We start from the raw sequence: 27,443 nt of genomic DNA, 5'->3' as shown, positions 1-27,443 counted from the left end.
AAGGACACTAATCCTACAGAAGTCAAATGTTCTTTATTCATCCACTCTCTGTTGTGGAGTCAACACAAGGTCTATGCAAGCGTCCCTGTTTTTTCCCTACCATCCTCCTGGCCACAAAGTATGTCGATGAATATACATTTCCCTTGTATCATGCTACGCTAAATATGGTCATGGTCAGTATGTCAATAATCCCTGTGTTTAAGAGACGACCAGACACTGGTGTTGGGACATTCCTTCTGTTCGACTCTCTTGCTGTCTGACGTCTGATGCTTAAAACAGAGCATGCTTTCATCCTTCCGCACATTGTCGCAATCCCCTAGGAACACTTTTTAAAGGGTGCCGCAGCCACTCGGGGGAAACAGTTGCTGGCCAAATCAGATACAGACGCCTCGATTCAAGCTTTTCGTGAATGCCGCATTGCAGTTTCAGATCTGCACCAGCCTAACGACAGAAGGGACCATGTCTACCTTTGGCTACAGGCGAGAGCTTAGTAAATACGAGGAGCTAGATGAAGATGAGCTCCTGGCTTCTCTGACCGATGAGGAGCTGAAGGAGTTGGAGAGAGAGCTGGAGGACATTGAGCCTGACCGAAACCTTCCGGTGGGACACAGGCAAAAAAGTCTCACGGAGAAAACGCCAACGGGAACTTTCAGCCGGGAGGCACTAATGGCCTATTGGGAAAGGGAGACCAGGAAACTACTGGAAAAAGAGAGAATGGGGGCGTGTGAAAAGGTAGGCTCAAAAATGCTTTGAACTGTGTCCCAGAAATACTTCTTCTCATTTTCTATTCTTGTTCAAACTGTATTTCTCCCACAATGCTTGCTTAACTCATTGATGAATGGGGGCAGTATTTACTGGAGAAATGTAGAACTCCTATCTTCTCCAGCCAGCATCAGGGCAGGTAGCAGGAGGCAGCCAGGTTGGGCACCAGCCAAGGGACCCTCATTGATCCAACCAGCCTTACTGCTAGGCCCAGGTGGTGGTGCTGCGGGCAACCAAAATGAGCTCCCATCCACAGTGGTTGGAAAGCCATCTACCATCACTCTCCACCTCCACGTTGTGCCTGAGCAAAGGCTAAGAGCGCCCTTCTTCTCAGAACCAGACATTCTGGGTGTGAATGCACCACCACCTGTTTGCCGCAGTGGTTAGAGAACTTTATAACTAATAATAATAATAATAATAATAATAATAATAATAATAATTTATTATTTATACCCCGCCCATCTGGTTGAATTTCCCCAGCCACTCTGGGCAGCTTCCAATCAAGTGTTAAAAACAATACAGCATCAAATATTAAAAACTTCCCTAAACAGGGCTGGCTTCAGATGTCTTTTAAAGAGAAGACAGCTGCTTATTTCCTTGACATCTGAAGGGAGGGCATTCCACAGGGCGGGCGCCACTACCGAGAAGGCCCTCTGCCTGGTTCCCTGTAACCTCACTTCTCGCAGTGAGGGAACCGCCAGAAGGCCCTCGGAGCTGGATCTCAGTGTCCGGGCAGAACAATGGGGGTGGAGACGCTCCTTCAGGTATACAGGACCGAGGCCGTTTAGGGCTTTAAAGGTCAGCACCAACACTTTGAATTGTGCTCGGAAACGTACTGGGAGCCAATGCAGATCTCTCAGGACCGGCGTTATGTGGTCCCAGCGGCCACTCCCAGTCACCAGTCTAGCTGCCGCATTCTGGACTTAGCATTTTATCTATTTTTTAGAAGTAATAGTGGTAGACATTCTTCTAGCCTGAATTGCAGGCTCAGAGAAGGACCTTTGGGGTGGTATAGGGCAGTATACAAGTGTATTAAATAAATATAATAATAACCCAGGTGCTGAGGAGGTGGCAGAAAATCTGCCGGTGTCACCACCATTGTCACAGGTGAACAAGAGGAAGGGGAGGTGACAGGATAGAGCAGAGGAGGAGGGTGAAGCTGCCCCCACAAAAGGAATTGGGAGGTCCAGTGGCAACATGAGGGGTGGCGGTGGTGGAGGCACTGATAGTGGCTGAACTGTGCTGAGGGCCTCCTGAAGTCTGGCCAGCATAGTCAAGATGATGGGAGTTGTGTTCCAACAATACCAGGAAGGTCGTCAGTTCCTCATCCCTGTAGAATGTCACTGAAAATTCACTTTTGTTGAAGGAGAGTCAATTGATGTACATATTAACAATGGTTGAGGGCTTCTGAGATGCTATATCTTAATACCATAAACAGGAACACGATTTTTAAAATGTTTTCCAGCTTTTCACAATACAGACTTGTAGAAAACGAGCAGAACAAAGTGAGGGCTAAACTAAAAAAACACACGGCATGATATGCTACTTTGTTGTTTGCAAGGTGTGTGTTTTTTGTACATCATTGTTCTCAGCTGCATTGCCTTCAGTTGGAGGAAAGATAACTTTAAAAAAAGAAACCTTCAGTCGATTCAAAAACATTATCTTAAAACCTAGGCTTCCTCAACCTCAGCCCTCCAGATATTCTTTGGCCTACAACTCCCATGATCCCTAGCTAGCCAGACCAATGGTCAGGGGTGATGGGAATTGTAGTCTCAAAACATCTAGAGGGCCGAGGTTGAGGAAGCCTGTTAAAACCAGTAACTTTTTTTTAGTATTTGCATTCAACAGGATCTAACTTACAATGAGCGATCATTTTAAAATGTGACCAGTCTATATATGAGGAAGGGATGGCAGAATCCCAGGAGGAATTGACTCTTTCATTGGGCTTAACTGTATAGCTCAAACCGTAGGTTTCAATAGCACATTTCAGGTACAAAATTCTTTATAGTCATTGGCCATTGTCTTGAATTCCCCACCTAGTTCCATTCCTATAGTGGGCCTCTTCCCTTCGTTCTATTCAACAGAAAGTCCATCACAAACAGATTTAAAATCTCAAGGGACTTTCAAGGACATTTTGCTGTAGAGAGCGAAGGGTGGAGCCTGTGGTTGGGCGGAAAATAATGGGAATGGTTGAGACAGACTTGAGTACTTTTATGTTCCTTTGATTGCAGTAGGGGAGGGGAATAAGCAAATGCAAAACACTTCCACTGACACATGAAAAACTTGAAAGTGCCTAATGGTGGCAGGATTGTGCCGATACAGATTTCTGAAGGATGCACAGCAGCCTTTGTTGTATACACATTACAATTTACTCTGGCTCCAGTGCACTCCCACTCCTGGCATTTGAAGCTGTATATACATGACATTAGCCACGATCCTTACATGTCCTGCAACTTCTTGAGAAATGCTGTGGTTTGATGCGTTTTCCTGCAAACCCACTTCCATCCGATTTGAAAATGCGAGCCACATTGACTTCACAGTTAAACTGAGGCATGTGTATCTGAGACAGGCATGGCAGTGTGTCATGTAGAGTGTTGGACTAGGATCTGGGAAGGTAAAGTTAAAGGGTAAAGGGTAAAGGGACCCCTGACCATTAGGTCCATTCGTGGCAGACTCTGGGGTTGCGATGCCCATCTTGCTTTACTGGCCGAGGGAGCCGGCATACAGCTTCCAGGTCATGTGGACAGCATGACTAAGGCACTTCTGGCGAACCAGAGCAGCGCACGGAAATGCCGTTTACCTTCCCACCGCAGTGGTACCTATTTATCTACTTGCACTTTGACGTGCTTTTGAACTGCTAGGTTGGCAGGAGCAGGGACTGAGCAACGGGAGCTCACTCTGTCGTGGGGATTCGAACCGCTGACCTTCTGATCGGCAAGTCCTAGGCTCTGTGGTTTCCCATAGGACCTGGGAAACCAGGGTTTAAATCCCTCTTCAACCATGAAACTTGCTAGGTGACCTTGAGCCAGCTCTCAGCCTAGCCTAGCTCATTTGCGACAGCCATTACGCACACGCAAATTACAGCTTCAGGAATAGGAGTTGCTGATGTAACTTGAAATGCAAAGGGGGAGGTAACCTTGCCGTATTTTAAGCTGCTAATGTGTACATAACCCCAGAGCAGATAATTTGCATTGCTATCAATAGACAGGATCCCAAGATCAGTGTGCATAGTAATAATAACAATAACAATAATTTATTATTTATTCCCCGCCCATCTGGCTGGGTTTCCCCAGCCACTCTGGGCGGCTTCCAACTGCACATTAAAAACAATACAGCGTCAGACATTAAAAACTTCCCTAAACAGGGCCACCTTCACTTGTCTTTTAAAAGTAAAATAGTTGTTTATTTCCTTGACATCTGATGGGAGGGCGTTCCACAGGGCAGGCGCCACTACTGAGAAGGCCCTCTGCCTGGTTGCTTGTAACCTCACTTCTCACAGCGAGGGAACCGCCAGAAGGCCCTCAGCACTGGACCTCAGTGTCCAGGCTGAACGATGGAGGTGGAGACGCTCCTTCAGGTATACAGGTATAGTGAGATTTCTGGGGCTCCCCTCTGAAAGCAGCCACAACACCAATGTGCTTCCCAAACTCCAGAGAATTTCAGGAGACTCAGAGCTCTTTGGCCTTTATTTTATTGGTCTTTACAGCAACCACTCATTATTGAAGGGTATAGATGCCCTATCCTTCATGTGAAGTCGTCGTGTCCATCTCTCCATGGTCATCTTTGCCATGGTTAATGCCAACCAGTTTCTGTCTTATCCAGGCTAGTTATCTTAACCTGACTCATGTTACATAACGGTTAAGGTTATTCAGGATGAGGTATGGTGGTGAATTCGATTCAGTTCACATTTCAAGCTATCTTTTATCAAACCTGCCCTTTCTAAAACACCATGAGAACTGAAACAGCCATCCTTCCAAATTTGTACTTCAAACTATGCAATGTAGTTCTCCAATCAACCATGGTTTACAAAAAATGTATATATTAGGTAAAAAATGTGCATAAGGGTTAATATATTTGTGAAAATGACATTCATTATATCAGGAGAAATCACTTGCGAGAATGTGTGCATTCATCACAACTGCATTCAAAAATGTGTTTATTAGAAGTTCGCATTAAAATGCTGAATAATTTTCATGAGAATATTTTTTTAAATAAAATTTATTAACTTCTGCAAACAGGTGAAGGACTGAATTTAAGATTGGAAAACTGAGAAGCAGAAAGAACCAAAACTGTTCAGGATAAGAGTGTAATTTGTGCATGAAGCATTGGGGAAAGGACTACATAATCCAATGGTTCATTTTTGCAGGGCAATCCTATACATGTACACTAAAATCTAAGTCCTACTGAGTTCAGTGGGGCTTGCTCCCAGGAATTAAATATAGAATCACAGCCTTAATCCTTTAACTGTAGTTTATGATTCGAAGCATTATGTATTTACTGGATCCCAGTCACCATACATTAGCAGGCAATAATGGTCTTTAAAGGATTATCCTAGTCACAAAATGAAAATATATTTTCCAAATTAAAAATATCCTGCGTTGCTTGAAAAACAAATTCAAGTTTGGGCTATCAGTCTCATTTTACACAATTAAGGCTAAGAATTAGTTTAATTGCCAGTCTGTTCAGGGCTGAGGAGAGTTTTAAATCCACCCTTCTCATATAGTGAAGGCTTATTTATAAAAGAATAAATCATTGTCACAACGTTTACAAAGAATTCGTGAAACACACACAAATGTATCTCAATCAAAACATCACAGAGCAAACAGCAAGTAACTATTTGATCTATATTTGCTTTTAATTTATTGAAAAGGATGTGTATTGGGCCCGTATTCTATCTACCAAATCATTCTGGCTGTTATGAATAGTCATGTGGGAGAAAGTCCTTCTTGGGTAGGCAAAGTAACTTATTATTTCTTTATCTGAGTTTTTGTTGAAAGTTTTCAACATAGAATACAATAAAGACCAAACTAATCTAAATAAAAATAGAGAAGAAAAGAAAACCAAGGAAGGAAGGAAGGAAGGAAGGAAGGAAGGAAGGAAGGAAGGAAGGAAGGAAAGAAGGAAAATAGGAGGGAGGGAGAGAAATAAAAAACAGAGCCTTCTATGAAGGATATATCTTAACCCTTATTTCACACAAAAAAGAGTGGACTTTCCCATCTCTCAGCTGGGAACTTCCATTTCTTCTCTCCGCAACCCACCTGAGAGTTCGTTCCTTCCTTCCTGGTAGGCAAAGTAATTTACAAAGACCAGACTAAATGAAAGGTATTTCACAAAATTATATATGAGAGTGTTTCAATAACTGCCGAGCTACACAGTTCCTTTGAGGTAGTCATTTTTCTCATACGTGCCTCTGCTTCTTTTGAAACATAATCACTTGTTTTTGTAGAGCAGCGTGGTGAAAAACAAACCAAGGAGGGGAATAAAATTCCTAGCAGTATACAGATTATAGGGCTATATTTACCACTGAACTGATACAGCCACATTCTCCACCAGTGCAAAGCAGCATTCGGTTGGCTGCCATGGAATTATCTCACTCCTTGATTGGCGCTTATCAGAACCCAGCTAGAGGAATGTATCCAAACTCTGCAGCCCAGGGTGCTGGTATGCAGTCAAGGGATTACTATAGTTTTGCCATGCAGCTTCTCTGAAGGTAACAAATAGCGAATGAATAATAATGTAACCTAAAGTAAAGATGGGGATGCAACAAGGATTCAGAGCTCTGTAGCGCAGTATATTATACCCAAATAGCAACAATCATTATGTTTAGATCTGGGACGGTACAAGCACAGTTAATGCTATACTTAATTTCAGCCTACACTTGAGGCTGATTGGCACTTCTCTCTGAAACCGCTCTCTGTTTCAAGCACAATTATATTATTGTAATTTTAGCTGCAAACGTTTACGGCACAATCCACTTGCACAGTAGGCAATGGCCCCACGTGCAGAAGATTCCAGAAGGACTGAGCAGAGCTCTGGTTTCTCCCCAACTCAGCCAAGCACCAAAAGAAGTACAGTGGTACCTCGGGTTACATATGCTTCAGGTTAAAGACTCCACTAACCCAGAAATAGTGCTTCAGGTTAAGAACTTTGCTTCAGGATGAGAACAGAAATCGTGCTCTAGCGGCGCGGCGGAGGCCCCATTAGCTAAAGTGGTGCTTCAGGTTAAGAACTTTGCTTCAGGATGAGAACAGAAATCGTGCTCTAGCGGCATGGCGGAGGCCCCATTAGCTAAAGTGGTGCTTCAGGTTAAGAACAGTTTTAGGTTAAGAACAGACCTCCGGAATGAATTAAGTACTTAGCCTGAGGTACCACTGTAGTGGAATGGATACTAGGAGGGATGAAGGGGGTCTGTATGAAACTCATATCTCATCCAGTCCTTCCTCTCTCTGTTTCTGCCTGTTGTCATGTTTGCAACAGGCAAACCTGCATCAAGCAAAAAGAGAGGGAGGACTTAGGACTCCTGTTCCTCCAAAATGCACCGCCAACAGGTCAGAAATGATGATGATGATGATGATAAAAATTTATTTATACCCTGCCCTCCCCGGCCAGAGCTGGGCTCAGGGCGGCTAACACCAGTAAAATTACAATATAAAATAAAATAAACCAATTTAAAATACAGGTTAAAATATAATTTAAAATGCAGCCTCATTTTAATAGTAGCCCGTAGATCAATACCATAAGGGGAGGGAAACATAAGAGTCAGACTGAGTCCAAACCAAAGGCCAGGCAGAACAGGCCCTGTGGAAAGATGTCAAGTCCCGCAGGGCCCTAGTCTCTTGTGACAGAGCGTTCCACCAAGTCGGGGCCAATACTGAAAAGGCCCTGGCCCTAGTTGAGACCAATCTAACCACCTTGCGACTTGGGACCTCCAAGGTGTTGTCATTTGTGGACCTTAAGGTCCTCCGCGGGGCATACCAGGAGAGGTGGCAATGGAGTCCTCTGTGTGCAGTCCAAATGGGTCAAGTGTCCCACAATTTTTTCTAGCATTTGCACTTGTTATTTCAGTTCCAGTCACTGCCTGCAATGCAGCTATTGCTGGCAACTGTAGTATGGGCCACAAAATTTAGAAAATACGGAATGAGGCTAAGTAACATAGCACTGGCCACTTCTTTGTGGTGATTCAGAACAGCAAAAAAAATGGGCGCGTTCGTAATTTTTCCTCCTTGTGATGTTTCCTAACCAAACAATGATCTCCCTGAGCTGGTGTTTTTCCCAGCAGCGCTGTTTACTGCAAATAGCAGCTTTGTGGGGTAAATAGCATGAAAATAGTGTGATGCTGAAGAGGTTAAAAACCTCTACTTGCATGCTACGGTCTCAAGAAAGATTGCAGACCCATGCAGCTGCCCAGTTTTAAGCACACGTTCAACAAATGTTTGCTTAGCCCAGTGTGACCCTGAGATGGTCATACTTTCATTTGGTTTTTTGCAGGGTGGGATGAATATTTGAAGGTTTTTTTTTTAACAGGCCAAGAAATATTTGTTCTTAGCTTGTGGTCCATCATACTGTATGGTGACCAGGATTTAAAACAAAACCCCGCAAGCCAATAGTTGTCTTTTAGTGAATCACCTTTCTTTGTGTTAACACGAGCACTTCTTGCCAAAGTTTAGGTTTTATTCATCTCATATTAATTGTAACCTAAACATAATGTTGCATGGGTACAATACACAGATGAACATGCCTGCTCATGGGAACACAATCATGGCAAGGGAAGGATCAGTGCCTCCCTTCATGGACCACCTCTATTTCCTTCTTTTGTTGTTGTTGTTGTTGTTTAGTCATTTAGTCATGTCCGACTCTTTGTGACCCCATGGACCAGAGCACGCCAGGCACCCCTGTCTTCCACTGCCTCCTGCAGTTTGGTCAAGCTCATGCTGGTAGCTTAGAGAACACTATGCAACCATCTCATCCTCTGTCATCCCCTTCTCCTTGTGCCCTCCATCTTTCCCAACATCAGGGTCTTTTCCAGGGAGATTTCTCTTCTCATGAGATGGCCAAAGTATTGGAGCCTCAGCTTCAGAATCTGTCCTTCCAGTGAGCACTCAGGGCTGATTTCCTTAAGAATGGAGAGGTTTGATCTTCTTGCAGTCCATGGGACTCTCAAGAGTCTCCTCCAGCACCATAATTCAAAAGCATCAATCGGCAATCAGCCTTCTTTATGGTCCAGCTCTTTTGTGTTAGTCCTCTATACTCTCCTGAGTCTTGCATGCACTGCAATTTACCAGCCGATACACCCCACGTTAGGCCAGTGTTGTCTGTGTATCTGTCCCTCCATCCCCAAGACCAGAACTTGCATGTTATTGTTGGCTTTTTGACTACGTGCAATTCTGTGCAGCTTCACACAGAATCAATTAAGAGTTGGCCGACAGCCAAAGATGACTGAGCAGAAAGGAGTAATTTCTGCCTGGAGATACAGAGGCCTGGAAACAGCTCTACCATTGGTCAAGGTTTCACACAGGTATAATGATTTATGACCCACTGACTGGTATGTGTTTGGTCAGTGTGGAGTCGAAGAGTCGTTTGGTTTTGTGAGAGAGAGTTAGTTAAGATCCGCGTATCTGTTCTGTACATAGTAACTCTTAGAGTCTGCTGTAAGTAATAAACACACCTATAAGTAACAAGTTACTGGTTCCTGCTTCATCCATCCTGCCTGCAACAGATTGCTTTTGAGAACTCTGCTAAGGTCTGGCTAAGGTCCTGCAACAGGTCAAAGTTGCAAAACGCCAACAGTTATTTCTACTCAGGAAAGTGCCCTGAGTTTTCTTTTGACCAGCAAAACCAGTTCGGCCTTCCTGGTGTATGTCAGTTTTTCATGTATGCCCATTTCTCCCAACATTACTCTTCCCCTACTTCAGCATGGCCAAACTTGGCCCTCCAGCTGTTTTGGGACTACAACTCCCATCATCCCTAGCTAACAGGACCAGTGGTCAGGGATGATGTGAATTGCAGTCCCAAAACAGCTGGAGGCCCAAGTTTGGCCCTGCCTGCCCTACTTGAACACAGGGGAACAATAATGTTAGATCATGCATTTCTTGCCCATTGTGATGCTGTGGACATTCTCAAATGGGTGTCCATAGCCATAACTTTCCAAAGCGAGACAGTCCACAATGTACTGAGATATTACATGAGATGTTTTTTGATGAAAAAACCGCTTTTTTGAGGAATGATGCCTGGGTCTCATGAAATGAATGAAAAATAATGGTGCATTATGTTTAGTTGACAAACTGAGCATCTGGGAAAACCCCAGGGTTGTCTCCCTAGAAAACTCTGAGAACCCTTATGATAAGGTATGTTTTTATTTTGACAGTATGTTTTATTTTGACCTATGTTCTTTTTTAGGATTCTAAACAAGAAGACAATGAAGACGGATCGGAAGAAATTAATGAAGAATATTTCACGGAAAGTAACAGCGAAGTTTCCGAAGAGGCATTCACTGAAGAAGATGAAGAAGAGGAGGACAAGGAGGAAGAGGAGGAGGAGGAAGAAGAAGATGACGCTGGAGAAGAAAGTGGTGCAGAAGATGACGAAGAAAAGAAACCTGCTGAAGCGTGTAAAAATGCTGCAGACACCGAAAAAAGAAGAAGCTCGCTCAGCATTAAACTAAAAAAAAGTAGCAAGAATGCAAATGAAATTGTTACCAATGGCCACAGTGAAAAGAATACTGAAGATTTGGGCTGCAGGGTGGGTGCCATGCACCCATGTGGAAATCCGACGGTGATTGAAGATGCCCTGGAAAAAGTCAGGAACAATGATCCCGACACCACGGAAGTCAACTTAAACAACATTGAAAACATCACACCACAGATGCTGACGCATTTTGCGCAGGCCCTCAAGAACAACACTGTGGTCAAGACCTTTAGCTTGGCCAACACTCATGCGGACGACAACGCCGCGATGGCTATTGCCGGCATGTTAAAAGTGAACCAGCACATCTCCAATCTGAATCTGGATTCCAATTTCATCACGGGCAAAGGAATCCTCGCTATCATGAGGGCTTTGCAGAACAACAAGGTTTTGACGGAATTGCGGTTCCACAACCAAAGGCATATAATGGGCAGCCAGGTTGAAATGGACATTGTCAAACTCCTGAAGGACAATATGACTATTGTGAAACTGGGGTATCATTTTGAGCTTGCAGGACCAAGAATAAGCATGACCAGCATCCTGACAAGAAACATGGATAAGCAAAGGCAGAAACGGATACAGGAGCAAAGACAGCTAGAGGCCAGCGGGGATGGAGCCATCAATCCAAAGACCAAAGCTTTGCAAAAAGCAACTCCTGGTTCTTCGCCTTATTCATCTCCCCGAAGTTCACCTTGGTCCTCTCCGAAGGTGGCTAGGAAAGTCTCATCTATTCAAATCCACCCTTCTTCTCCAAGAAATTCACCATGTTCCTCTCCAAAGGTTCCTAAGAAGGTTCCCCCTGTTAAAAACCAGCCTCCATCTCCTCCTCCCCCACCACCCCCTCCCCCTCCCCCACCTCCCCCACCTCAAATAACTCCCGAAAAGAAGGCACCAACCAGGAATATTGCAGAGGTTATCAAACAACAGGAAAGTGCCAAGAAGGCCCCACAAAATAAGCAGAAAAAGAAGAAAGGCAAGAAGAGCAAAAAATATGAGAACGAGATCTTGAAGGAAATCAAAAATTCATTAAAATCAGTCCCAGACAAGAAGGCAGAGGAAGGCTCGCGTCCCTCCACACGACCTTCTACTCCAGTGAGATCCATTCATAGCGATCTAATGGATGCAATTCGTGCAAGTAGCATGAAACAGCTGAGGCGGGTAAGTGTCTTCATTCTGAAAGCTGATGCAGATTTAGAAACACATCTCACAGGTACAAGATAGGACTAATCTACGCTGGTGAGTTATAACATTAAAAATGCATTATAAAAATGTGACCCCAGAGGGAGCTGTAGTGTAGGGCAACGATCTTCACCAATGAGAAATTGTGTCGAGAGCTATATTTTTATAGGGTTTTTAATAGCGTTTTTCAGATTAGTGTAGATCCAGCCATAGATTTTGTTTAGAAAGTAGCATGAGGTTTTCTTTATTCGCCCTGCCCCACCTTTATAGTTAAACTATAAAGTAAGGTGATCAGCGCATAATATTCAAGGAAAATTTCTAACTGCATTAAAAGAAATACAACACATTAATTTGTGTCAATTTGTATCATATATATATATATATATATATATATATATATATATATATATAGTGTCTCAGTTAAAACCATTCCCAGTTATCTATTTAAATAACATACACATGAGAATTAAGACGTGAGGTATGGATATTTTTATTGAAGTAATGCCTGACCAAGCTTTGAAAAAAACCCCATCCCTTTAAGTAATATCCTTTTTGCCTGAGGGTCCCCAGAAACTTGGAACTGGCCCTGTTGGGCATCACGTAACTGGAGTGCTGCTGCAAATAAATAACATTTTCTTCAGCACTTTTAAAAGTTTGCTTCTTTGCAGTGCTATTTTTCTAGAAAAAGAGGTGCTGGAACTCACCGTGAACACCTCCCTTGTTCTCTTATAATGGTAATGGCCCCCAGCTGAGAGGTGCCAGAACTGAGCTCTGGTGAGCTTTGGCTGGGGAAAAAAAAATGCCCTGCTTCATTGTTTTAACCAATTTCAATTCCTAAGTGAGTCTGAGGGGTAGAAGGAACTTCATGACAGTTAATCTGGTTGAAAACGTGTAGTGTAGTATAGTGGTAGCGGTATAAGCAGAACCCTGAAAAGCAAACACAGGAAACAATTGTGCGAAGACCAGTATTCTCATAAGAACAACACAGGAAGTTGCAAGTCAGGCCATCTAAATCTGTATTATTGACTCTGACTGACAGTGGCTACTCCAGCATTTCAGACAAGGTTCTCTACTTACCTACTATCTGGAGATGCCAGGGATTGAACCTTCAAAATAAAAAACAGAGTGGAAGCAAATCAGGTGTCTAGGGTCAGCAGTGAAGAAAAGAAAGCAGGCTGTTTTCTGACCAGTAGAGAGAAGATGAAATCTTACAGTTGGGTTTTGGGTGGGGGTCTCCTTCCTTGACAGGGTGGCCACTTATGCATCACAAAAGGGGAATGAAGGAGGATAGGGCTTTGTGTAAAAATACATGTACTGATGCACACACACATATTATTTGTATATTTTAAGAGGAATGTAAGCTGAGCAGCTAATGTGCATAACAGCTGGCCATTGTGCAGAATGTGTTCATAATCCTTCCACGAAGAGGGAATTGTGCACATTTCCTGGTCAATAGACATAATGCCTAACATGCTTTGGGGAATCTGCATATCTCTGCTGAATTTTGTACATTCTCCAGTCATTATGCGTAATCCCCAAGAGGGGAATTATGAGCCAACGGTGACTCAATTCACATTCCATTTAACACTGAGAGGTAAATTTAGAAATAATTTCTGTAAGACTGTGACCAGTTGATCTGCGTGTCCACCCAATCTGCTTTCCATGAGCTGTTTGTGGGCAATTTCAATGCCCCTCTCCTCCTTTCTTAGGGTTTCTTTAAATCTTTGAACTGGGCAGCCCTTCAAATAGAAGTCTCCTTCAAAAAGAGAGCCGCGTCTCGTAAAGTAGGAAACAAGGCCACCCAACTCAGAGCTTGAGAACTGTGCCTTGGTAGCATGAGCTGCTGTTACAGTTTCAGAAATGCTATTGGCCCTCAGTCCCAGAGGTCTAGATAACATCTCAAGCTGTATGGCTCATGCCTCTCTTGTGCTTTGTTTCCACAATAGGCTTTTAGACTAATGAGCGAGTTTGTAGGAGAATCCTGTAAGTGGACATGGGAATATGCCCGTTATATCATCTGTGGCCACCTGCTGTATAAGTGGCACTCAGAGGCTCCACCCACTGGCCTGAGAGCAAGAGCAAACCCTTCCCATAAATGCTCAGGTTCCATAAAGTTGGTCATCACTTATTGGTAGGGCAAGGATGGGAAACTATTGTCCTCCAGATGTCAGAATCATAGAACCATAGTTGTTGGACTCCAACTCCCATCAGCTCCACCCAGCAAATGACCTAGGACAAGGTTTCCCAAACTTCAATCTCCAGATATTTTTGGACTACACTTCACATCATCCCTGGCCACTGCTCTTTCTGGCTAGGGATTATGGGAGTTGTAGTCCAAAAACACCTGGAGACTCAAGTTTGGGAAACGCTGGTCTAGGATGATGGGGGTTGGAGTCCAAGAACATCTGGAAGTCCACAGGCTCCCCACCCATGCCCTAAGCTTCAGAGCATAGTGTACATGCACTCAGATAGGCCATTGACAGCCTGGTTGAAATAATGAATGTGCTTCTGGAAAGTTGCCCTCAGTAGAAAGATGTGCGGCAGGCTTTTGTCTCATAAGAATGCATGTGGCAAAGAAATCCAACATGCATATGAAATTTACAAAATATTTTGAGAATTCCTTACAAATCTGTCTGAAATGATTTTTCAAAACCAAATCCTGGTTAATATCTGGTAGGGCTAGTAGGTACCAGATAAAGTAGCTTTGTAGGCCACCTATTAGCCATTTTCTCCTTATGTGTTCCGATAATAATAATAATAATAATAATAATAATAATAATAATAATAATAATAATATTTATTTATAACCCACCCATCTGGCTGGATTGCCCCAGCCACTCTGAGTGGCTTCCAACACATATAAAGACATAATAAAACGTCCAACATTAAAAACAATAACCAATAACAGTGCTCCAGTAGCACGGATAATATTTTTACTACCTCATAACCATTCAATATATTAGATATTGACTCTTTTCCTATTTAGACCACCTGATTCTTTTCCTTCCAGTTAATATTTCTAAATCAGAAAAACAAAACTTTCCCCCCTCTTTTTTTTAGGTGGAAATCCCAGAAGCACTGCGATGAAAAACAAAGAAACAGGAATGGAAATGACCGAGATGAGAGTTTAATGATGGTTAAGAGAAAGGTACCAAGTTGTTCTGCAGCTGTTCTATAGACTAATGTAAATGGCTTCAAGAGTGCACTCTTATATTTGAATATGAACAGAGACCGATTAAACCATCAAGCAACGCTTCGAAGGATGCACCAGCATTTTCATTTGTAAATATTGGAACGTACATTTTTTTTTATCTGATGAGATTTCTAAGAAGAAATAGTTTCTTTAGATGTTCTTGTTGATACCAAGTACCACTTCACAGAACATGTTCTTTATACAAAGAAGGAATTGTTCAGTGACTTGTGCATTTTAATTTTGATGTCTGCCTCATGAATTTACAATAAAGGTGGTTTGGGTTTTCATGTGACAAAACAGTCTTTGTCCCAGAGTGCCATGAATTTGTCACCTAAGTTATGTTGGGATATGGAGCATCTGGGAATAGTAGGAGATGATTCTTGATATACCTGAGATTTTGGATGGACTCATTTGACATGATCACCCTGTGAAAAAAAGCTAGAAATTCTCTTCTTGTGGTGGCAGATATATGCAGAAGTGATACAACTGAAGAGAGCTGCCTACCCCATGGAGCTAGATGTCCGGGCTGAATGATGGGGGTGGAGACGTTCCTTCAGGTATACTGGGCTGAGGCCATTTAGGGCTTTAAAGGTCAGCACCAACACTTTGAATTGTGCTCAGAAATGTACTGGGAGCCAGTGAAGATCCTTAGGACCGGTGTTGTATGGACCCAGTGGCCTCTCCTAGTCACCAGTGTAGCTGCCTCATTCTGTAGTTTCCAAGTCACCTTCAAAGGTAGCCCCATGTAGACCGCATTGCAGTAGACCAAGCGGGAGATAACTAGAGCATGCACTACTCTGGCGAGACAGTCCATGGGCAGGTAGGGTCTCAGCCTGCGTACCAGATGGAGCTGGTAGACAGCTGCCCTGGACACAGAATTGACCTGTGCCTCCATGGACAGCTGTGAGTCCAGGGCTGCACACTTGGTCCTTCAGGGGCACTGTTACCCCATTCAGGACCAGGGAGTACCCCACATCCATCCACCCCGTCTCCCCCAAACAGTACTTCAGACTTGTCCCCCCCCCCGGCAGTTCTATGTACGCAGGAGAAACATAGGAAACTACGTTGTACTGAGACCGTTGGGAGGTTGTAGACTGTTCTCTACACCAAGGACAGAGTGTCAGGAGTTCAGCCTACACTCGAGTAGGACCCTGGCAGAGACACATGCCCGACCGGCATGTTCCCTCCCTCCTGGTCGATCGTTCAGGAGCTTCAAAAGCTTTCTTCTGTCCGAACATCACAGCGACTGATGCCAACAGACACCGGCACAGTCTGTCGGGATCCGCAGAGTCTTTGCAACTTGCATGACAGACCTCAGCAACTCAGCATTTTGACTAATCTACTTTATTTACATATAAACACACACGGAGCACTGCAACATGGCTCCCTCTCTCTCTAGCATCAGACAGCAAAGAGAAAAAGAACAAAGGATAATAGCCCCACTTCACGGAACACAGTAACACAAACATCCTGTCTCCGTCACTTCCCACTCTGTGAAGTCAAAACATATACCGTCAATTGAAATACAACAATCCCATGACTGCAATCGTGGAGCAGGAATTCTAACATGGAGAACCTCCAGCTTGCAGGGCAATGCCTCCCCCATTTGGCCTGCCAGTCTCTACCACCCTGCAGCTGACACCATACAGATTTCACACAGGGGCCTCTCCCAACTGCGCTGGAGATTCAAGAGATTGAATCTGGGACCCTTTGCTCGCAAAGCATGTACTCTGCCACAAAGCTATGGATCAACATGATGCGAAGTTCCTGTACATTAGGACTACCTAGGAGTTGACCATACATGGGAGTACCTGCCTGAGACTCTGCTGTATACAGTCACACTGTTCTGCACAACATAAAGGTCTGCACAGGCCTATACCAAAAAAAGTACCCTTATAGCTTTTCGCTTACATTTAATTTCTTTATTCATTGTTTATCTGAGGCTTCCGCATGCTGAATTCACTATCATCCCAGTGGAGTTTCTGAGTGGGGAAGGGCTGTAGTTCAGTGGTAGAGTACCTGGTCTCCAGGTTTAATCCCTTGCATTTCTGCACAACACTGGGAATGTCCCCTGATAGAAAGCCTGGAGTCAATACAGACAGTGTTGAGCTGGATGAACCAATGTTTTGACTCTGCATGAGGCAGCTTCCTAGGGATGCGGGTGGCACTGTGGGTTAAACCACAGAGCCTAGGGCTTGCCGATCAGAAGGTCAGTGGTTCGAATCCCCGCGATGGGGCAAGCTCCCGTTGTTCGGTCCCAGCTCCTGCCAACCTAGCAGTTTGAAAGCACCTCAAAGTGCAAGTAGATAAATAGGTACCGCTCTGGCGGGAAGGTAAATGGCATTTCCGTGGGCTGCTCTGGTTCGCCAGAAGCGGCTTAGTCATGCTGGCCACATGACCCGGAAGCTGTCTGCAGACAATCACTGGCTCCCTCGGCCTATAGAGCAAGACGAGCGAGCAACCCCAGAGTCCCCCGTGACTGGACCTAACAGTCAGGGGTCCCTTTACCTTTACTTGTAAGGCAGCTTCATATGTTGTATGAATAAAGAACTCAATGTGGGCAGAAGATACTAATGCAGTACATTGTTCCTTTTGAAATTAAGTACACTCTTCCCTGGTTTTTTAGCATCTGTTGTGGATGCTTTAGTTGAGATTTCTGCATTGCACGGGGTTGAGCTAGATGACCCTCAGGGTCCCTTTCAACTCTAGAATTCTACGATTTGCTCAAAATGTACCCCTCATCTCAGATATCCTTGCAGCAAACCTGCCAGATTCATATACCGTATTTATGTGGGTCGCAGAAGCTCAGAGAAGACAGAAATGGTGCCGAGCCACAGAACTACCCCAGTTCCTGGTGTCTTTCCTGAAACAAAATAAATAAATAAATGGTATGGAAGCAGTAACATGACAAGAAAAAATAACCAGAGAAAAGAAGAAACCCTCAGGGAAACTGGCATGATTGAGTTAGTATTGTCCAAACTTCCATTTTTTCTCTGGCTGCCATAATAGAGTGTGCATCAAATAGTCTCATGTTGCAAGGAAGGTACCAAGTCTTTCTTCTTCAGGCATGAAGGACCCCATAACCTTCTAGGTGTTGCTGGATGACAACTCTCACCTTTGCTTACCATTGGCCACTGGTTGGGGAGCTGCTGGTGGGAACTGGAGTCCCGATGGAGGGCAACAGGTTACTCAGTGATGCTCTTTTGATGTTGACACATTCCGTGCTCCTTGGGATGATCAAGATTCCGAAGGAAAAAGAATCAGATCCTGCCCATTCAGGCTAATCAAAGCTGCTACAGCACATGTCATGCCAACGACAAGCATCACACCATCATATTCATTCTGTACCTGATAAAAAACCCATCCCAGATAAAACAGATTGAGCTCACAGCAGCAATAAGGGATGTTTCAAACTGGTTACGCAGATGAACAAAGCTCAGGGAAGTGGGTGGTCACCCCTATAGCATAGAATGCTGTCATTCCAGTAAAAACACAAAGCTCAGGGTTCGTTGTACTCTACAGTGGTACCTTGGGTTAAAGACGCTTCAGGTTACAGGCACTTCAGGTTCCAGACTCCGCTAACCCAGAAAGAGTACCTCGGGTTAAGAACTTTGCTTCAGGATGAGAACAGAAATCGTGCGGTGGCAGCGGGAGGCCCCATTAGCTAAAGTGGTGCTTCAGGTTAAGAACAGTTTCAGGTTAAGAACGGACCTCCAGAACGAATTAGGTTATTAACCTGAGGTACCACTGAATGCTCTTTTTCTAGAAAAAGAGGTGTTGGAACTCACCCTGAACCTCGTTCTCTTAAAAATAGCAACCTGAGAGGTGCCAGAACTGAGTTTCACCAAGTTCTGACTGAAAGACATGTACACTGTTGGAGGGCTCCCTAAAACATTTTGCTACCTGAGGCAAAGCTAAGACTGACCAGGCAGGCGGTTCAATCTCACTTCAAAAGTGGCAACCAAACATCATTCACCACTACACCACACCACACAACACAACACACACAACTCTGAGAAGAAAACATAAGAGTGTGACCCAGAAACTGTTCTCCTTCCATGTTTCTCTGCCAACGGAATTGCATGAGATGGGGAAGGGAAAACACTTCATTTTCTGTCAGGAAAAGCATGGTTAGGGATCGTTTCCCAGTAGTCATTACGATACTTTCCAAAAGGGGGGAGAAGCTATGTCAAGAGGAGAGAAAGGGTGAGGGTTGTGTCAACAAGATGTCTCTCGGAACTGCACAGGAAACTGAGAATGCGAGCTGCGCAAACTTTCCCTGGGGCCTGCATGCCAGCTTGGCTTCATGTTCTATTCTATTCCCTTGAGTCATGATGAGGACAGGGGAAATAGTTTCCTAGGACTTGCCGTTTGACTTACAGAGAATGTGATCCAACCATCATCCCAGCTGTACTGTAACTATGGCTCTGACACTTGCAGTGAGAGCCCTCGAGGAAATGAAGCAACGACGTCCCTCAGTAAATATATACTAAAGGTAAAGGACTGCTGACAGTTAAGTTCAGTCGCTGACGACTCTGGGGTTGCAGTGCTCATCTCGCTTTACTGGCCGAGGGAGCTTACAGCTTCTGGATCATGTGGCCAGCATGACTAAGCCGCTTCTGGCAAACCGGAGCAGCGCACGGAAACACTGTTTACCTTCCCGCCAGAGTGGTACCTATTTATCTACTTGAACTTTGACGTGCTTTCGAACTGCTAGGTTGGCAGGAGCTGGGACAGAGCAACGGGAGCTCACCCTGTCACGGGGATTCAAACCACCAACCTTCCGATCGACAAGCCCTAGGCTCAGTGGTTTAGACTAATGTCAAAAGCACTTCCCACTACAGAGGTAATTCTTGCAAGCATTTGAGAAGTGCATACCCTCCAACGTTTCTCCAACGAAAATAGAGGCGTCCTATTCCATAATAATAATTTTATTATTTATACCCTGCCCATCTGACTGGGTTGTCCCAGCCACTCTGGGCAGCTTCCAATATATAAAAAACATAATAAAACACAAAACATTAAAAAAACTTTTTATACTGGGCTGTCTTCAGGTGTCTTCTGAAAGTTGTATAGTCTCCTTAGCTTGGGGGTCACATAACTCCATACCCTAAAAAAAAAAAAAAAATCCAAATGAAAGGAAGGACAGCTTCTGTAAATCCAGGACAGTCCCTGGAAAATAGGGACACTTGGAGGGTCTGGAAGTGAGGATGATATCATTTATTTGCTTTGTAGCATCTTGTGGATTAGAGGAACAGTGTCCACATTTTAATATTGCTGTGTGAGGAAATCTTGAAAAGGGTCTGCTCTAAAACCAGTATGCTGTGGTGATTAGTGTTGTGCTAGGACCGGAGTCTTGGGTTCAAATCTCCACCTGGCCATGAAGCTTACTAGAGGACCTTGGGCCAGCCACTGCCTCTCAGCCTTATCTATGTCACAGGGTTGTTCTGGGGATTATCTGAAGAGGGGGAAGGACCACGTATGCCACCTTCTTGGAGAAAAAAGTGAAATATAGATGCAATGAATACGTAATAAATAATGAGTCAGAAAAGCTTCAGGAGTAGTCATTCTTGGTAAATGACAGATTAACAACTCAGCACAGCAGCTAGTACAGTGGAACCTCAGGTTGTGGACGTAATCCATGACAAGGGCACGTCCTCAACCCGCAGCGTTCGCATCCTGAAGCGCCGTGTCTGTGCAAGCGCATGAAGCGATTTAGCTCTTCTGCGCATGTGCGAGCGGCGAAACCTGGAAATAACCCGTTCCGGTACTTCCAGGTTTGCCGCGGTGTGCAACCTGAAAACATGTAACCAGAAGAAGAAGAAGAAGAGTTTGGATTTGATATCCCGCTTTATCACTACCCTAGGGAGTCTCAAAGTGGCTAATATTCTCCTTTCCCTTCCTCCCCCACAACAAAAACTCCATGAGGTGAGTGGGGCTGAGAGACTTCAGAGAAGTGTGACTAGCCCAAGGTCACCCAGCAGCTGCATGTGGAGGAGCGGGGAATCGAACCCGGTTCACCAGATTACGAGACTACCGCTCTTAACCATTACACCACACTGGCTCTCGTATCAGAAGCAATCGTATCATAAGGTATGACTGTATTTGCTCCATAGGCCAGACTAAGTCTCCAATGAGTTCCCATTTAAGTATGGAGGGAGCTACACCCCAGGAGAGGAGTTTTGATTTTACACGCCAGGCATGTTTCCGAATGAGACAGACCATAAACATGACACACATATTGTGAATGTGTGGGGCCAAAGCAGACCCTCCAACATGTTGAGGCTGAAAATCAGGATGCATATATTCCTGCCCATGCTTCTGCATAAATCACATGCCCCACACATGCCATTTTGGGTTCCACACTCTCACACATTTTGGGGCACTGCGCTGAGAGCACCGCACCCAAAAATGGGATGTCCCAATTTAATCGGGGCAGTCGAAGGGTATGCCAGAGCTGAAAGACAGTAACTCTGGTGAGATTCAAGCCAGACTTGCCAGCTCTCAGCTCATTTTGCTCACTACACTGGTACACCATAACCCCTTAGGAAAGGGCTGCCCAGAACATTTTGCTGCCTGAGGCAAAGGACCAAACATGGCCCTCCCCTTTCTATGGACAGAAGCTGACCAGAGAGGCAGTTGAATCTCACACCCAGTGCTTTTTTTCGGGGGGGGGGGGACACAGGGGTACGCATACCCCTAAGCATTTTGCGAATCTGATGGGAGAGAAAAAACTAAAAAAAGTAAAAAATTTAGTTTCTTCTCTAGCACGGTGAATCGTCAGTTCCGTTGCTACCCCCGATAGTGACCTCATTTCCTGTCATGGTGTTTCCTGAGTCTCAGACAGAATGAGAGTTCCCCTAAACATTTTTTAAGTAAAAAAAAAACTGCTTATGTTAAGTTGTGGGCGAACATAGCAGACGACACAGCGATTTCTCCAGAGCAGCTCTTTATTTGTAAGCTGGACAGAACTTACAAACAGCAAACAGCTCAGCCGGCCTGCTTTTTTTTTGTTTTTTATAAAGATATTTATTAAGTTTCCAATTTTATACAAACAAAAAGAAAAAAGAAAAAAAACCCATACAGTTCTCAATACTTAATTTTCAATGACATATTTCCCTGACCTCCTCATACCTCCCCTTCTTGTATTCCAATTCAAATTATTTACTCAGCAAATCCTTATCTCAAAACATTACAGCTGGAAACCCCTTAATTTCAATCCAACATCATTCAACATTCTTTAATTTTACAATATTTCTGTAAATAGTCCTTAAATTTCTTCCAGTCTTCTTCCGCCGACTCTTCTCCCTGGTCACGGATTCTGCCAGTCATTTCTGCCAATCCCATACAGTCGATCATCTTCATCTGCCATTCTTCCAGAGTGGGTAAATCTTGCGTCTTCCAATACTTTGCAGTAAGTATTCTTGCTGCTGTTGTAGCATACATAAAAAACGTTCTGTCCTTCTTTGGCACCAATTGGCCGACCATGCCCAAGAGAAAGGCCTCTGGTTTCTTCAAGAAGGTATATTTAAATACCTTTTTCAATTCATTATATATCATTTCCCAGAAAGCCTTAATCCTAGGGCACGTCCACCAAAGGTGAAAGAATGTACCTTCGTTTTCCTTACATTTCCAACATTTATTATCGGGCAAATGATAGATTTTTGCAAGCTTGACTGGGGTCATGTACCACCTGTATATCATTTTCATAATATTCTCTCTTAAGGCATTACATGCCGTAAACTTCATACCTGTGGTCCATAACTGTTCCCAGTCAGCAAACATAATATTATGTCCAACGTCTTGTGCCCATTTAATCATTGCAGATTTAACCGTCTCATCCTAGCCGGCCTGCTTTTATAGGCAGCCGGCTGTCAACAATGTAACAACAACAACCCAGGGTTTCCCACCTAAAATAACTGACATGGACCTGAGTGAAAACTACATACACAATACTCCTGGTGGCCAGGGTGAGAACTTCAATACATAACAGCTTACACCTGAGGAAAGTAGACATGCTTTGGGAAGGCTAGAAAGGCTGTACTGCTCACTCTGTGTAATGGTTGGGCTGGCCGCATCTGAGGAGATGCTACCGACTGCAAGAGAGCTCAAGGACCATAATTTAGATAAAATTCCGACAAACCATGAATTTGCTATGAATTTCACAAAGCCTTCTCCCACCCCCACTCCCCGGCCCCAACTTTTTCTTCATCATCTGAGCACTACCAAGGAAAAGGCCAAAAAAAAATCCAGGGTACACTGCAAAGCCTGAACTGTAGGGGAGGAAAAAATATTCTCTAAACTCCAAAGCGTGAAGGAAAACAACATCCACCGAATTTCCTCAAGTCTGACATTTGCAGAATGTCACGCTGGGACGTAGGTGGAGGACATATTGAAAGCCTTCTGCACTTTGAACAATCTGTGCAGTTTCTGGAAGTGGCTGTGTGGGTTGTTGTTTTTTAAGAGAGTGGAGAAATATTCCTCAGTGTGCGGAGGGACTAGAGAGGGCCAAAGATTACCAACGATACATGACATTTTATTCTAGCTATGTGGTCTTTACGCCAGGGGTGAGGAGGATAACGGGGTCTACTTGGACACTATTGTTTTTTCTTTCTTTCTAGATCCATGAGGTCCACCAAGCAAGGTAAAGGTAAAGGGACCCCTGACCATTAGGTCCAGTCGTAACCGACTCTGGGGTTGCAGCGCTCATCTCGCTTTATTGGCCAAGGGAGCCAGCGTACAGCTTCCGGGTCATGTGGCCAGCATGACTAAGTCGCTTCTGGTGAACTAGAGCAGTGCACAGAAACGCCGTTTACCTTCCCGCTGGAGCAGTACCTATTTATCTACTTGCACTTTGATGTGCTTTCAAACTGCTAGGTGCGCAGGAGCAGGGACCGAGCAACGGGAGCTCACCCCGTGGCGGGGATTCGAACCGCCAACCTTCTGATTGGCAAGTCCTAGGCTCTATGGTTTAACCCACAGCGCCACCAAGCAAACATTGGCTTGGCTGGATGGACGTATGCTAAGGATTAAGGAACTGGATGCTTTTGAGCCCAAGAATTTGTGAGCAGTAGCAGAATCAAGTTCATAAATCCTTTCAAACAAAATACAGAACTGCCCCCCCACCATATTCTTTTTCGGCTACCTAATTTAAATGAGGAGAAAGCTTTTTTGTCTTTGCTGCAGTTAAATAATAGAGATTTTGATTATTTACTGCAGGCATAGGCAAACTCCAGCCCTCCAGATGTTTTGAGACTACAATTCCCATCATCCCTGACCACTGGCCCTGTTAGCTGGGGATGATGGGAATTGTAGTTCCAAACATCTGGAGGGCCGGATTTACTGCCTATGCCTGATTTACTGCAATATACCCAAAGATCAACTAGAAGACTCAAAGCTACTTTCTGACTACCTTTCTTTTATGCTACACTTTTAAATGGAGAAGGCCAGGATTAGTCATGCCCACAGAATGGAAGATGGCTGGATCCCTAAGGTTGTGTTCTACAGGAAGCTGGCATCAGGCAGCGGGCTCATTGGCAGACCAACTCGGCGTCTGCAAATGTGACCTGAAGGATGGCAATATTAACCCCACCATGTGGGAAACCCTTTCAGACAACCACAGTGAGGCACCAGTGGCGAGGGCAATTGAGGGAACCCACATTGTGCGCGTGATGTCAGGACTTTGGGAGGTAGCGGGGGCAGAACCGAATACGGCAGCCGTGTGGCTCCAATGGCTGGCAGCTTCTCCTCCTCCTCCTCATAAACAAATACATAAATAAATTTATACCCCACCCATCTGGTTGGGTTTCCCCAGCCACTCTGGGCGGCTCCCAACAGAATATGAGAAACACAATAAAACATCAAACATTAAAAACTTCCCGGAACAGGGCTGCCTTCAGATATGTCTTCTAAAAGTCAGATAGTTGTTTATTTCCTTGACATCTCATGGGAGGGCATGCCACAGGGCGGGCGCCACTACCGAGAAGGCCCTCTGCCTGGTTGCCTGTAACCTCACTTCTCACAGGGAGGGAACCGCCAGAAGGTCCACGGAGCTGGACCTCAGTGTCCGGGCAGAACAATGGGTGTGGAGACGCTCTTTCAGGTGCCGCCACTGGTGGCAGGAGGTGGAGGAGAAGGAGCCGGCCACTGGAGTTGTGCCGTGGTGGGCCCCACACTTCACCTCTGCATTTTGCGGACATTGAGGGGGGCACGGTCTCTACACCAAAAATATAGGACGGGGCAAAAGGGCTTGGCACCCCTGACCTGGAGACAGATAGTCAGGTTGTGTATCCACAGCAGTGATTGGAGGGAGAATGACAGCTGGGAGGAGCACTGAGAAAAAAAATTGTGTATCTGCAGCAGCACAACTGGACGCCTTCATCTGCCCCAGCTGCAACAAAACATGTCTTTCCTGTAGCGATCTCTACAGCTGCAGCAGGTGCTGTAACTCTCCAATGGTTTGACTTCATCCTCGAAGGCACACTCTTCCATTGTCTCCTAAGAAAGACGCATGCTAACAACTAATAGAGAACAACAAGTCTGGGAAATGATATATAATGAACAGAAAAAAATGTTGAAAGTGACTTTTCCTAAGAAACCAAAAGCTTTTCTTTTAGGCACTATAGGGTCAGATATCCCGAACGACCAGACGAAACCATTTATGTATGCTGCCATGGCTGCGCAGAGTCCCTTAGCCCAGAAATTGAAAGATGGTACAACTCCAACCGAAAAAGAGTGGCAGACAAAATTGATGAACAACGTCGAAATGGCAAAACTTACAGGAGGAATTAGAAACCAGGAAGAGGAGAATGGGGAAAGTTTATAATTTGTTTGAAAAGCTATTGTGAACAATTACATACATTGGTAGGATTGGCAGAAAACTTGTAGCAAAAATTTGAACTATGGATCGACAAAGGATTTATAAAAATAGAGTTATGACAGAGATGCAGAGGGGGAAATCATTACATTAAGAGCCACAGTGTGTGTGTGGGTGGGGGAGTCAGAAGGGATTATATGTTCATATATTTAATTCATTTGTTTATGTAAAATTGAAAATGCAAAAATAAAATTTATTTTTAAAAAAGAGAACAACTTTGGGCTATCAGTATTAGTACTCCAGCATTAAATCTAAAAGCAGGTAGTCTTTGTTGAGGAAATTGCCCAGGTCTAGTAGGAACACAACACAAGTTGTTTACTATAGAATCATAGAATCATAGAGTTGGAAGAGACCACAAGGGCCATCGAGTCCAACCCCCTGCCAAGCAGGAAACACCATCAGAGCACTCCTGACATATGGTTGTCAAGCCTCTGCTTAAAGACCTCCAAAGAAGGAGACTCCACCACACTCCTTGGCAGCAAATTCCACTGTCGAACAGCTCTTACTGTCAGGAAGTTCTTCCTAATGTTTAGGTGGAATCTTCTTTCTTGTAGTTTGGATCCATTGCTCCGTGTCCGCTTCTCTGGAGCAGCAGAAAACAACCTTTCTCCCTCCTCTATGTGACATCCTTTTATATATTTGAACATGGCTATCATATCACCCCTTAACCTCCTCTTCTCCAGGCTAAACATGCCCAGCTCCCTTAGCCGTTCCTCATAAGGCATCGTTTCCAGGCCTTTGACCATTTTGGTTGCCCTCCTCTGGACACGTTCCAGTTTGTCAGTGTCCTTCTTGAACTGTGGTGCCCAGAACTGGACACAGTACTCCAGGTGAAGTCTGACCAGAGCAGAATACAGTGACACTATTACTTCCCTTGAGTAATAGGAGCTGCTATACTCCTATTGATGCAGCCCAGAGTTGCATTGGCTTTTTTAGCCGCCGCGTCACACTGTTGGCTCATGTCAAGTTTGTGGTCAACCAAGACTCCTAGATCCTTTTCACATGTACTGCTCTCAAGCCAGGTGTCACCCATCTTGTATTTGTGCCTCTCATTTTTTTTGCCCTATTTTTTTGACCATGGTCTCAATTCATATTTTATGGCTTTGTTATTGATGTTTTGATATTGTGACCGGTATGACATACAACCAAGAACCTGCCCAGGGTCCAGGCATTCCAACAGCCCCTCCAAATTAGTTGTTCATTTGTACAGACTGTTCACCATTGAACATGTTAAGCCTCAGAGGTGACTGAAAATGCCCAAGTCCCCTACCCTTTCCACTTTTCCATTCAGACATTAGACGCAAGAATAAGGATCCAGGTCGACAGAGATCACAATGGTGAGCAAAGTTTGTTTTCCTCTTCCCCTTCCAGCAGCATGAAATCGATACTACAAAATTAGAACTCCCCAACCTCTGTAGAAATAATAAAAGCAGAAGGTCGCATTTGAAGAGCTGTTTGCCCTTGTGTTTCTTGGAAGAACTCCTAGTCTCTTAAAATGACAGCACAGCTGCTCACAGAGAATTATGCAGAAAGATTACTAAATTCTGGATCCAGTTCTTAGACTATGCTGCAAGTATGACAACGAGTGGCGCTGCATCGATCAAATAGCAGCTGCTAAGACAAGCTGGCTGTATTTCAAGAGCACGCCGGCAAAATTTTCAATTTGTTCAATAATGTAATAAAAATTACATTGTGGGGGGAGGGCAGAGGGGATCTTATTTCATCCCCCCCATATCATCTGAAGAACCACCA

At 44.4% G+C, this 27,443-nt stretch overlaps 1 protein-coding gene across 1 annotated transcript; it reads left to right on the top strand.

The window, feature by feature from the left end:
- The first annotated feature begins 44 nt into the window (after positions 1-44).
- LMOD2 (leiomodin 2) lies at positions 45-15,102 on the top strand. Its single transcript, XM_053406055.1, has 3 exons — positions 45-732; positions 10,159-11,601; positions 14,683-15,102. Exons 1-3 carry the CDS (start codon positions 460-462, stop codon positions 14,707-14,709), a joined length of 1,743 nt encoding a protein of 580 aa, XP_053262030.1. The 5' UTR covers positions 45-459; the 3' UTR covers positions 14,710-15,102.
- The last annotated feature ends 12,341 nt before the right edge of the window (positions 15,103-27,443 follow it).

The sequence above is a fragment of the Podarcis raffonei genome, chromosome 10, assembly GCF_027172205.1.
Source record: "Podarcis raffonei isolate rPodRaf1 chromosome 10, rPodRaf1.pri, whole genome shotgun sequence".
NCBI lineage: Eukaryota > Metazoa > Chordata > Lepidosauria > Squamata > Lacertidae > Podarcis > Podarcis raffonei.
This window is presented reverse-complemented; position numbering and strand designations above follow the sequence as displayed.

Coding starts and splice junctions, on each gene's coding strand:
- LMOD2 (XM_053406055.1), top strand. CDS start 460: ATGTCTACCTTTGGCTACAGGCGAGAGCTTAGTAAATACGAGGAGCTA. Junction 733..10,158: donor GAATGGGGGCGTGTGAAAAG/GTAGGCTCAAAA, acceptor GTTCTTTTTTAG/GATTCTAAACAAGAAGACAA. Junction 11,602..14,682: donor GCATGAAACAGCTGAGGCGG/GTAAGTGTCTTC, acceptor TCTTTTTTTTAG/GTGGAAATCCCAGAAGCACT.